This window comes from Hippoglossus stenolepis, chromosome 14 (assembly GCF_022539355.2).
Source record: "Hippoglossus stenolepis isolate QCI-W04-F060 chromosome 14, HSTE1.2, whole genome shotgun sequence".
Lineage (NCBI taxonomy): Eukaryota > Metazoa > Chordata > Actinopteri > Pleuronectiformes > Pleuronectidae > Hippoglossus > Hippoglossus stenolepis.
The window spans coordinates 16470380-16483652 of NC_061496.1; the positions used below are offsets into that span (position 1 = coordinate 16470380).

A 13273-nucleotide genomic window follows, 5' to 3' on the forward strand; every position below is an offset into this window, starting at 1 on the left:
TATAGTCCAGTATGTGTTTCATTATAATAATTGGCTATTGTCACGAAAGTGTAGAAAAAAGCAAAATAACTTCCAAAGTTCACCAAAAACTGCTAGCCAACAAAATCATGTAGTATCTATTACTTATAACACATAAGATATGTTTCTCACAAAACAGTTCCGAAGAGCTGGAGTGAGTATTTATTAATATCACATGAAAAAAAAAAACTCTGGATACTGTGGGTGATGTTAAGCTTTTAAACCCTCATGATTACCTAGTGGGGCAGGAGTTTTGAAGCATGTGGTCAAAGATCAATACCCCTTGTCACTAAACAAGTGACAAATGTCTTGCTCTGTTGGCATGGTGACAGCAGGGACAATGGGACTAATGGTGAACCTGGTCCGAGGGCCTCTACAGGTCAAGTGGCTCTCTTTCACTCTCAAGCAGCTTTGTGTTGTGAAGGAGCAGTGAGGCTATAAGTTCAACTAAAATAAAAGTTATATAATAACTTTGTATTGTAGAATTCAAACTAAATCACGGGGGGGGGGACGTTTTGACACTTTTAATCGTCACAATCAAACAAAGTGATTCATTTCAATACCATTATTATTAATCAACAAAAGCTAAGAAGGATAAGATTTATAATTATTTCAAAACCTTGGTTATTTTGAAATAGAGTTGTGGAGATGCAAATAATTACCATTTTCATTACCTTTAATCAGTCAATTATTTTTCTGGATTAATTGATAAATCCAGTCAGTAAATGTAAAAAAATATTGGAAATTGCCAAAACCAAAAGCGGTGACATCAAATTAAGTAACAGCCCAGAAAACCGAAGATATTCTGTCAAGAATCACTTTTAAGATAAAGTTGAGAAGAAAATCTTCACAACTAAGAAAGTGGAACCATAGAATGTTTGGCCTTTTTGACTTAAAAAACATAAACAATTAATTGGTTATCTAAATAGTTTCTGATTTATTTTCTTTGGTTGATTAATTGTTAACTTTATAATTTGCTCTATGGGGATATATCCATTGTTCTGACTTTCAGTAATTCTATTCATTTTACTTAACATTCACTTTACCACATGCCTGCTCTTTTGGATGTGATTATCACTGTAGTTAGGTTTTTATTTGAACTTTGAACTTATTTAACGCAGAAACACTTACATAATAAGAGCATCAGTTATAGGCCTATTATGTAGCGTGACCGTTTCCATTTTTGCAGACACTTCATGTGCTTGTATTTTGTTTCCTGGGTTTCAGGGTGTGATTGTGTGTCTGAATAAGTGGGTGTGCTTTTGTTTTTTTGTTCCAGTCAGTATGATGTTATCACATGACTGCCAAGACTCTGGATTAAATTTGGAATTTGTTAAGATTTTAAAACAAATCACCACCAATTTTCGAGTTTGGTCCCTCCACGCAAAGGAATATATTTCCTTGAGTTCATAATGTCCTGTTGTCGCCTCTGCCAGTAGTTGAGGTCACTCTCTGCAGTATGTAGCACACTCAGACGTGGCCATGCAAAGGTCAAGGTTACTTTGAGCCCTCAACAGATACGTTACAGGCTGTGGCTCTAAACTGTGAAATGAGGTGAAGGGATGGAAACCATAGCTCAGCCACAGCTCTTACTCTACCATCGCAGCCTCGCCTCACTTCACGTGCTGCTTTAGCACCTGTGGCTTAATGTAAGTGTGCATAGAGGTGTGGCGGTGGAAACACTGGTGGCTTTCACTGTAGATTGGGTCCAACAGGGACATGGAAAATTCACCTGTTGTCATGGCAGCTACAGCAGGCCCCCTGATGATTAGCAGTAATGTGGTTGGTGTTTTCCTGCCTCCTGCCACTCTCCAGGCAGAGTCAACTCACACATTCATTCATTTCAAGGGGTTATAATAATCCCTTTGGGGCCTTACAGACCCATGAGCATGTACAACTCAGCAAAACTTGTATTTAGGAGAAGCACGTCCAATTTTTCTGCATGTCTTGAAGAGATTAGTCAAACTGTATTAGAGCCCGGCCGCTTGCTGATCGGCCAATATGAGCCTTTCACAGACACCAGTATCAATGTTTTCAATTTTAAAGTTTAATCTTCAGAATAAACGGTGCCGAAGAGATTGCATTTATATTTACAATTTATATAATAAAAATGTATTTTATATGTATTAGTCTTTTCCTTTTATTTACAGTTATTTATAATACATTTAATGTATTGTAAATTTGAACTGTAAATTATCTAGCCTCAATACCACTTAATTTGGAGTAACCTGTCTCAATTTAGTCTTCTCAAATGGGCTTTTTGTGTGAAATAGCAGCAACTCTTTTAAATTCCATTAAGTCCTTGTCTGTATTTAGTTTGTTGATTCTTGATTTCTCCAGTGATTTCTCACAGATGTGACGTCATGCTGCTTTCAGTCTTTGGTTCTGGTTTTGAGGTTTTTTAAGATGCTGTTTTACAACTTTTTCTCGCCTGTTGCTTTGCCTCAAAACATGCAACAGATGATTCAAGTCCTTCTTTTTTAATCTGTTCTTCGAGCCACAGCTCAGCTCCGCCCTTAACTGAGTGTTGTGTGGGTCGCATGTGTGTTCGCACATCAGTATTCCTCTGAGCCGTAACTCCTCCTGAGAGGATGTGCTCAGAGGAAAACCTTTCCTGACATTTTCTAATGAGTTGCATAAAGGCTCATTTTAATTGCACCGATAACTGAAGTATTTTCCTCGTAAATGCCATTTTTAAGTCTGACTTCAGGTGGATAAACAACTTCAATAAGGGCTTCAAAATGTCAATGTGTTAAAATAATGATGGTTTTAATTGTTTAGGTGATGAGGCAAAAGATAAAAGAAAGTCCTCAATTAAAATGTTTATGGAAATTATTGTCTTATGCCTTTTACCTTCCCCGATGACCCATGTGTGACGTTATGTAATGTCCATTGAAAGCTCATCTGTTAAAAATTCTAACTTGAGCTCCAAAGCTTGATCAAAAATGGACAAATGCAAACAGCCGACCGTTCCAAATGCTTCCAAATGAGTTGTATTTTCCACTTGATGACCCTCTCTTCTTTGTTCTCAGGATCATCTTCTACTTCCTGCCACCAACCACAATAAAGGGAGGCGACCCAAGATGTCTGTGGTGTTGCCAGCCATGAACATTAACGGTATGTGCTGCAGCACAGACACATCAGTCGGGGAGTTTGATCATGAAAGTGAAGCTGGGAGAACCACACCTTCCCAACAGAATGCATTACATTGTATGGAAAAACTTCTTCAACCTAAACATAGCACTTAAGGTTTTTAAGCTTAATAACTAGAGTTTATGTTCAAATTTTCTTTGTAGATTTTCTTTGCCAAAAAGTTTCTTCAACATCTGGCGTCTTGTTAGTAGATTGTCTTTGCTCCTTCCCTCCCTCTGAGCCCTTTGTGGTTTCTATGTCCTTCATCTTCTTACTATTCTTTCTGCTGCACAGAGCAATGCTGCAAAGTGTGTGTACACTCACTGACTGAACCACACACAGACGCCAACACAAAAATGTCGTCATTTGCTTTTGGCCCTTTGTACTGAAGGTAAATTGCGGCCTGAACAGAATTTTTTTTGGAACTAATATAAAATATACAGTATTTATCTTCGTCTTATTAACATAATACACAAACAACAAAATACCCCTATGCTAGCCTAAAATCCATCACCTATACCACAGTTTTTATTAACAAGGACAGTGGTGTAGTGTTGCTATGTGTCCTCTCCCACCTGCCAAATGTAGGTTTGTGAGTGCGTTACGTCAGACAGGAATAGTTTAGCAGAGAAGTTCTAACTTTAGATTTATTACCCCGGACATATAATATTTTTGAGCTGTAGAACGGCCTCCATTGCATCACTTGGTCCTTGAACTCCAAGCCCTAAAATATAAACTATATAATAGAAGCAGTTTGGTTTGAGCGCACGAGACAAACAGTTCACTGCGATTGTTGCACATAATGGCTGCCTGTGATTGGTCAAAAGGTCAGATTACATAAATTCAAATAAAAAACACATTCAGATTGTAGAGAAGGGACATACAGTGGCTCAAGGCTGCTTCATTTCCTCTTTTTAAAAGAACAATTGCTGTCCCTAGTTTGTCAGTGTGGGTGGTAATCAGGGTGGGCTTGGTTGCAGGTTGGGGGGGGGGGTGTAGACCAGTCCATTTGAGAAGCACTCACCCGTGTACTTGAGAGCCTGCCCTCAAAAACAAACCCAAATATTTGAACACTGGTCTACACAGGGTACGCCCTCAGTGTGTGGAGGATCCAAAGTGTGAAGGAAATAGAAATAAAGTATTTCGTCCATCTATCCATCCATCCATCCATCCATCCATCCATCCATTAGCTACACTGTTTATCCTTTGAGGCTGATAGGGGGCTGGAACCAAAACATTTCACTGCTTCTTATGTATATGTACATATTTAAAATTTATTTAGTTATCTATTAAAAATGTATTCCTATAAGTGTTAGGTATTTGTTAATGAAATACGTTGGTACTATTTACATGACACTTGTGGTACTCCATACTGTTGCTCCCCCATGCAGGATTTATACACTTGACTACCATTGGCACATTTGTTGCCAAGTGGTTTTCTATGGACCATATAAGTTCACACATGTTCTTGATTTGAATGAGCTCATCATACGTTTTCTTCATGGCCCCTCAGATCTGCGGGATTATCAATGTAGCATTTCAAAGTCGGGTCATCAGAGGATTCAGTGGAAAGGAATCTTATGTGTCCAAATACTTAGTTAGCAGGTGTCCTGGGTTTCACCGATTCTGCAGCACAGTGAACTGAGAGGAAACCAACCCATGTAGGGTGTTAGTAACCAGAAAGACAGCCTGCTGTTGTTTGGCTGTTCAACTGGCATTTTTATCAGAAATCCTCTTGCGCTCCAGATATCTGTCTGTCTCTCTGTCTGTCTGTGGCAGAGCAACATACAGGTATTTGATTACTGTTTCAAGCAGCCGAGAGCAGTGAGTCAGTGGAATACGAGCCTCTTACTCAGCATGGAAGACATGGCCATTTGGAAATAACTTCTTTTTTCTGGGAGGGGGGTGTTAGAGATTAGGATTGATGAAGGTAAACATTGTTCTTGGTTGGTCTTGTCAGGGAGGAATGTTAAGGTCTGTGCCAATCAGATGGCCCATTGAAATAGCAGCAAATGGTGAAATCCAAGACCTCCCTTTTAAGCTAATTGTTGAAATGGCCAAACAAAGATGGCATTCAGGGACAGATATCAGTTCTGGAGTGATTCCCAAGAAAGAGATCTTCAATTTGCATGATCAGGCATGGATGCTCGCTGTCCACCTCAAGCCTTTTCCTGCTCATCTCAGGCCTTTCATGAGTTTGCATCTAATGCTGGTTGGATCATGTGGAGTCTTTTATACCTCTTTTACACCTAATCGAGTGTGTGTATATATGGAGTTTTTAAATGCAGGTAAACCAGCTATAAAAAGCGATTGACTTTTTTCCCATTGCCAGTAGAGGAGATTTCAGTTTTTTCCCAAGCTGAATCATGTTCAATGCCACCAATGCACCAAATTTTGAGGTGCTCTCTCACGTAGCTGTCTTGCTAAATTTGTGTGTTATCCTGGGTTTCCATCACTGTAGATCGAAGCCGGAGCCGATAAAAACCTGTGTCTAATGTAGACTCATTTGACTCAGGAGTGAATGCCGATTGTATCCATTGCCATTTGCCATTGCAGACAAAAGCTGGATGTTACTGGGTTTTTTGACCAGTAGAAAAGGGGCTCACACCAGTTTCATGTCAGCCGATGCATGTTCAGTAGCCTACGTGTCTGTTCCTCCAAGTAAGTCCTCATTGACCTGACAAACTATCGTTAAAGCACGAGCCAACCAATGCTGACAAAGCAAAGGACGACTATGATTATCTACAAATAGAAAAACATGTGTAGTCATCCCCTCCGTTACATATGAAACCCCATGTGTCTAACAGATGACAGCTTTCAAGTAGCATTTTAGATTTATGTTGTCTTTGTTTGAAACTTGAAGTGATTAAGTGCAAATGTACATAATTTAGCAGAGTGGGACCCTTAGAAAAGCAGAAACACTGTCCTGTTTCTGCAGCCTGATTGCTCCACAGTGGAGGATAATTCTTTCCAGCTCCCTGTTGCTGTACTCCTTTAGGAATGCCTTCCTTCTCCAGTCACTAAATGGTTTGCATCTGGAGGAGGTGGATTGACTCTGCTAATCTGGAGTTGTCGTTCGGTCTGTCTCGGTCAATAATCGAATATCGCAGATCGACACTTTGATGTAAGCCGTCGTTCGTTTCAGTCTCGCTGCGTGTCCACGGTTCAGGGGGTTCTGTTCAAGTTACTTGACCTTGACCTCCTACATTCTCCCTGAAACGTGTACATGGCTGAGCAGTGGCTCTTTATAAGGACTGAAGGGTGTGTTTATATAATGATCCTCTGAGTTTGAAAGCAGCTCCATCAAGTGGAAGCGACATGTTTGGAGGAGAGGAATGTTTTGCAGATGACATCATTTACAGGTGGATCGACTGTGGGACTGCCGTCTATTTTTACTGCGCTGAGATTGTGCATGTGCACTGTTGCTAACAGGCAGCTTTCACTGGGGGTTCAAGGTAGAGCGCCACTCTGCTGAAGGAGTTGGGGATCAGATTTTCCTACTCCTCTAATCTAAACAGTACATCCCCACCCGTCCCCTGAAATAGAGTGCACGTTCACCAAACCAAATGGTTAACCCTTGCTATGCTTAAATATCCAAAATACACTTCCAACTTGTGCAACTTTTGATCATTTGCCTCAGTTACTTAAGTCTTTATATTTAACGTTTAGCATTAGCCATGCGAGCTGCATTGCTCTGTGGTTAGTAATATCAATTGGCTAGTCATTGGCCTAACACTTTGATCCAGACTATAGACTGTATATAAAAATGGACGTTGACTCCAAGTCCAGAAAGTGAAGCCAAGGTTCAGTGAAGAAAATGTGTTTGGAGTTTGTTTCTTCAATATGGCATGATGTTTATTTTATAGATAATGGTCCCATTAAGAGTCAAACACATGATCAAAACAGCAACTCACAAACCAATGGGTGACATCTCGGTGGGTTGCCACTTCAACCCGACTGAAAAATCTCATTTCAATCTTCATTTAATGACGTGATACCTGCTAAACAAATGACACATAACATCAGCATAATGTTTAGTGTGGATGTAAATGGTACCATGCTAACAGGCTAAACTAAGATGAAGGTGAATATTGTAAGCGTTGTGAGCATGTTAGCATGTTAGCATGCTGACATTAGCATTTAGCGCAAGCACAGCCTCACATTACTGCTATAGCCTTGTAGTCTTGTTATTACCTGTGTGAAGATCACACTCAGTATTCAAATTTAATTGTCTTGTAGATAAAGGTGAGCATGCTGTTTTTTTCTTTTTTCTGAATAAAATAAATTCTGATAATTGACTGTATGGGTAGGTTGTGTTTAATTTGCCCAATTGACATCCAATTAGACCCTCATTTATTTTTTACTGACCCAAAACACATCTTTTAATCCTTTGATTATAATTTGATGATCAATTGCCTCTTTCTCATGAGAGAAAAAACCTCTTTCCTCGTGAGTGGGTCCTCAGGATCTGTGCCAGTCTGGCAGCCACCCTTCTCCTGAGATGCCCTCTCAGGTTTCCTCAGATGCATCCATTGCCAGACATCAGGCTTTTATCAGCACACACCCGCTCACTGTGTCGCTGAAACTTTCTGGACCATCTCCAGATGGCACCAGTAAAAGGGGGAAGGAGTCCACGCGGAGCAGGATGGTAGATTTGGCAGCTGCTTCAAAGAGCTGCTGTTTGAAGTTGGGCCTCGTGTCTGTGTGTTTGTGTGCTTCCTCGAACGCTGCTCAGGCCTCGAGAGCAGTTAGCGCAATAGAAGTTAGACAGTTTGGTAATGTGATGAAAGAAGGATGTCAACAGTGAGGGGAATTAAATTTGAGTCTTGGATAATTGTTAGATTGTGGCCTGCAATTTACAGTGTACTTATTTTGTAATAGTTGCGCATTTACAAAATAATTATGGGGCACAGCAACCACATTAAAGGGTAACAGAACACGAAGTCTCAAGAGTTCAGAGTCAACAACCTTTTTTTTACAAGCTGTAAACACAGCAATGACTTATCATCACTTTATAAAGTTGATATGGTGGTCAGCAGTTACCTGGTACACATCCAGCTTATAAAGTGCTTCATTTGAAGTCATGTTTCCATTCACTGTCCACTGAGGTAAATAAAGCAAAACAAGAAAAGGTCTTAATAAGTTTTTCATAAATACATTTTGTTGGCCCAAGCTTGCATTTTCCTCTAATTACTTTATACTTTCTTTTTATGTCATTATATCAATTTGAAACAAAAATTAGATTAATTTGGTAGTGACGGAAAGAATGAGGTCACAAATACAAGTTGCGGAGTTGAGACATCCGAAGGGAGCTCAGTGCAGAACCCCTGCTCCTCTGTGTCAAAAGGGGACTCATGAGGTGGTTCGGGCATCTAGTTGTCTCCTGGCCACCTCAACTGGGAGGAGACACTGGGGTAGACCCAGAACTCATAGGATGGTCTACATATCCCCCAGAAGGAGCTATAAAAGCGTGGCTAGGTAAAGAGATGTCTGGAATGCCTTACTCGGCCAGCTACCCCCGCAACCCAAGCCCGGGTATGCAGAAGACAATGGATGGATGGATATATGAGTTTGGAGTCAACACAAGCAAATGGCACTGGCTCTTTTTGGAATTTCTATTTAATTTAAATTAGCTCAGTGGGTGCGCTAGCAAGTGATCGTCCTGCATACAGAGTCTCGAGTCCTCCTGTAGCGGCCACAGGTTCGGTTCCAGCCCGGCCCTTTGCTGTGTGTCTTCCCCAATTCTCTCTCCACATTTCACACTTACTGTCTTGTCAATAAAGGCAAAATGCCCCAAAAAATAGAACAAACAAAGAAATAAGCTAAGTGGTTGTAATGTCAGAGCTGTTTGATTTGCACTAAACAGAATCTTCCCAGGCTTGACTCTGCAGTAATGAAAGGACCTTGAACCGAAAGAGAAGAAAATAATGTATGATCTCATCCAGTTATATGGAGATGCACAGACAATACATTTTCCAGCTCGGCTTCAGACAGTGGCCTGGTTTGACATAAACATAGCGTGACCGGGAGTTAAGTCCAAACCCAGAGGATGATATCCAGAGATGTCTGTTGAATCACTGAAAAGAAAATCTAAAAAGTTCCAGTTTCACTGCAGGTGCAAAGAGAGGAAGTTGAGCCGTAGATGAAGTCATACTCATACAGCCTTACGTCCACTGAGCGCCTCAGGATGTGAACATCCGAGGATTCTTCTGGCTGTAGCTGTCCTATACTCCCCGTACAATCGGATCAATTGTCTCTGCTGCTCGAATATACGTCCATGGAAATAGTTCAGACGGCCAGAAGATGTGTTGCACAGGTGTCTCTGGAAAAACGACTGCAGCTTTTAAACAACTTGCAGCGCTCAGGCATTTTAAAGACGCCTCCTGCTCCAGTTCTGGGTCATATGAGGATCCACTAAACCCGACTGACGTGTTTGGTCTCCACATGGGGAGTGTTGTTAGCATCTCTGGTGTACAAAAGAAGATGCGGAGTTTTAAGTCAGCTGTTAAAAATATAATATGTAACAATTCTTCATTAAAGTGTCTTAAAACAATTGGAACTATGTTATATATTTTGTTGACATGTATACTTACTTCAACCAAAATGTTTCCAACAATTTTCAAACCCAGAGATATCCCCATTTTTATTAAAGGTAACAGGTAGTTTGATATTGGTCGCCTTTTAATTGCGTTACATTTGCTTTTCCCGTCTCTCTACTTCCAGGGCAAACGACGTATGACGAGGGAAAAACTCACTGCTAGCAGTTAGTCGGCTGTATTTTCCTTTCACTGTTTGTATTGTATCACGTAATAATTTAACATGATATATCATTTAATACATGACCTCATCTGTTAACATAATAATAAATAATAAACTTAATTCATGTAGCACATTACAGTTACAGTTTACAGAAGTTGGTGATCAACATCACAACATCATCAAACTCGTTTTGATTGTTTTGATTGAGAGTGCCCGAAGTTACATATCGTACGTTTAATGTAAATACATGAGGAATCCATCCTTCAGTATGTTGACCGTAGCTGCCTCTAGCAAAGATATTTTACAAGTGTCCACTTTAAAGGCTCTTCTTCTTCCAGGCAAAGTAAAGCCAGGCTGTGGGAGACCACAAGCCATGAAGCGTTCATTGTCTCAACGCCAGCATCTTTTTCCACACTTGAATTTCCCAAGATAAAGCCAGAGCACAGTAATGGCTTGTTTGTACGTCAAGCACAATGACCTTTGAAATGAAAATTAAAAAACATTTAATCATTGATAACAACAATCTTTGTGTTTATCCTCAAGTTGAACAGTCTCCGTTTGTTTTTTTTATCCTGACTCATCAACATTGATCTCTGTCAGACTTTCCTCTTTCCTCCTCTGAACACAACATAAAAAAACAAAAAGAGCCTGAAGGAACCTGACTCATCATCAGTGATCGCGCTCTGTCTTTCTCTCCCCCACTCATGCAAGACTCCCAAATGTGCATGTCCTGCTCTTGGTTAGCGTTGTTTTGTTTATCTCCATGTCAGAGAAATCCCATATGTGACTCACCTCTGGACTCCATCTGTAATCAAGCCTCCACTCGTAATCGCTGCGGTTCTCAGCCCCCCCCCCACTCCCCCTCCTCAACTGCCTCAAACAATACTCCTTTATACTCCCATAGTACTGTCCTATCATGTCTCTTTGCTGCACGCATAATTTATAAACTTGTTAGTGAGAAACATGATGTGGAATTGTGTTTGGAATCTTTTTGTCTTGTTTTAAAATCTTTTGCTGTGATACATATCCCCTGTTAGCGAAGCGTATAAGCAAATGAAACTGGAACAGGAATGGCTCTCAGTAGAGCGTATACCTCTGCGAAGGCCCAACACTCCCATTATATTCAATCAAGCTGCACCACATTTCACACACTGATGCATCCGTCCTCTAAATATACCAGGTTTTCAAGGCCCTGGGAAATCTATGACATTGTCAAAGATTCTGGATCTGCCCCTTTGTCCAGATCCCATGTTCCATCCTTCCACCAAGTCTCATGGAAATCCATTCATTAGCTTTTTCCTAATCCAGCAGACAAATAAACAAAAGGACTGGGGTAATAACTTCTTTATTTATTCATTTGTTGATGCATTCATGAGTAACAACCCTTCTCTTCTTCCTCCTGTCACAGACAGCGTCATCGGGGACAAAGAGTTCCAGGTAATGATGCAGATCGACTGCGAGGTAACGGACACGAGGATCCTCCACATCAGGTCTTCAACCATCCCGCCTCTGCTCCGGGTCAACCGCACAGACACGTTTTACCATCACCCCCCGACCAACAACCAGGCCACGCCTCCTGTCGGCGTGCTCATGGGGTCTGCCTAGGACCACCATCAGCTCCTGCGTTATTCAGAACAATTCATCAAAAATTCTGAAACACAAGACACAACCTCAGTTTTTGGTTGATGGATATTTTTTTAAGAATTCTGGTGCGTTACCACTGACTTTATGTTTGTGATGTGGATGTGAATGAAAGTGCTCTGCAGAAATCCCTCATCGTAAGGTAGCTTGTCCGCAGCGGTCAGCCACTTTATTTGAACTGGTATCCAGAGGTAGTCTGTAATAGGGTCCAAGCAGACGCTCGCCCCGCGTGCAGCAAAACGGACTTCTCCCCGTGACCCCCAGATGTCTCGCACAAGGGGAATTGCTTAGCGGCAGGGGGCAGAGCATTGAACCTTGAGTCACCCCCATCATAACACAAATACTTACCATAGCAGCTCTTCTGAAGTCTGTTCTAGTTTCTCTCTCTTAGTTTCAGGACAGAGCATAGAAAACACATTGATATAAAGCAGGGGTTTACTTAGAAGGCAAGACCGCTCCTCTCTTTTTAACAGCGTATCAATGAAGAATCCCACTTTTCAATTTTGGAGTCTTTGCACTGTGCTTCACTTATACTGATGAACAGATTCAGATACTATAAATATTTATTTCATTATTATGTAACAGTAATTGTCAACTTCTATGGTGTGATGCAATTTGCTCATTTCTGCTGTTAAAAGTTCCAGGATTTATTTAGATTTTCTTTCTCAGTCTGATTAACTGTGAGAATATTTTATTCTAACTGAACACAGAAAACTGAAAGACATATTGTAAATAAAACTATAAAAAAGGTTGAAATTATACATACATTAAATGTAGATACAGGGAGATTTTTTAAGTGTCAGCTGGATGGACATTCAGAAATGATTTCCTGAAAATTTGATGATCCTCAAATTTGAAATTGCCACTAAAAAGCCAGCATTTTTATTATTTTTATTTATATTTTTTATAAATAACCACTAGTAAAAAAAAAACAAAGACTTTTCCATCCATGGGCTGAATTGCAATTTTATTTGGTGCACTTGATCCTATATTGAAATTCCTAGTTTAAAAATTGTGTGGGTAATGGTAGATTTTAGTAAGTAATAATTTCTAGTATACAATTGCACTGTTAATGCAGCGCCTGGGGTTTTCAATTCGGACATTAAATGCTTTATTTTTTTATATGTCTGCCACCTTGTTTCAACTACCTTAAAAATTGAAGTAGATGAGATAATAAAGAAATTCAAATTAGTACAAATATCCCTGGTCAGTTTCTCTGTTTTGATAAAACAACATACTTTACTTCTGTGAGCAGAGTGTATGTCTTTCAGCCACAGGATTGTACAGATGGTTAAGCTTTAGCTCAACAGATGCCCATAAAAATTGTTCAAGAAAAAAAACTTGTAATGTTTTAAGACCAGATCTTCTGTGTGTGATTTCTGTTTTTTCCCTTTTGGTTTTCAATCGCTTTCAATATATTTGATTTTCCACTTTTGTTTTTACTGCATCCAGACAGAACTATAGGAGAAGACCAGCGTACAATTCAAAAACTTGTGAGGTTTTGCTTTTTGTATTCTATTATGTGTATAAATCAAAATAAACACTGGATTTTCTCTCACTATACCTGTGTGTCCCCCTTTCGGCTCTTTGGGGGAAATCCTATTCCTCCATGACTAAATTGTTTCATCCAACAATTGACAGTATTTTCGTAGATTCCAGGCTTGAACAGCCCTGCTCTGTATATCTTTGTCTTTTCCTGCTGTCTTGCATCTACCGTCAGTCC

At 40.1% G+C, this 13273-nt stretch overlaps 1 protein-coding gene across 1 annotated transcript in view; it reads left to right on the plus strand.

The window, feature by feature from the left end:
* The window catches only part of atf6 (activating transcription factor 6), a 32465-nt gene extending 19352 nt beyond the window's left edge, over positions 1 to 13113 (plus strand). The window contains exons 15-16 of the mRNA XM_047343250.1: positions 3051 to 3135; positions 11318 to 13113. Coding sequence (XP_047199206.1) covers positions 3051 to 3135; positions 11318 to 11514 — 282 coding nt within the window. The 3' untranslated portion in view covers positions 11515 to 13113. The remainder of the gene's footprint in view (positions 1 to 3050; positions 3136 to 11317) is intronic.
* The last annotated feature ends 160 nt before the right edge of the window (positions 13114 to 13273 follow it).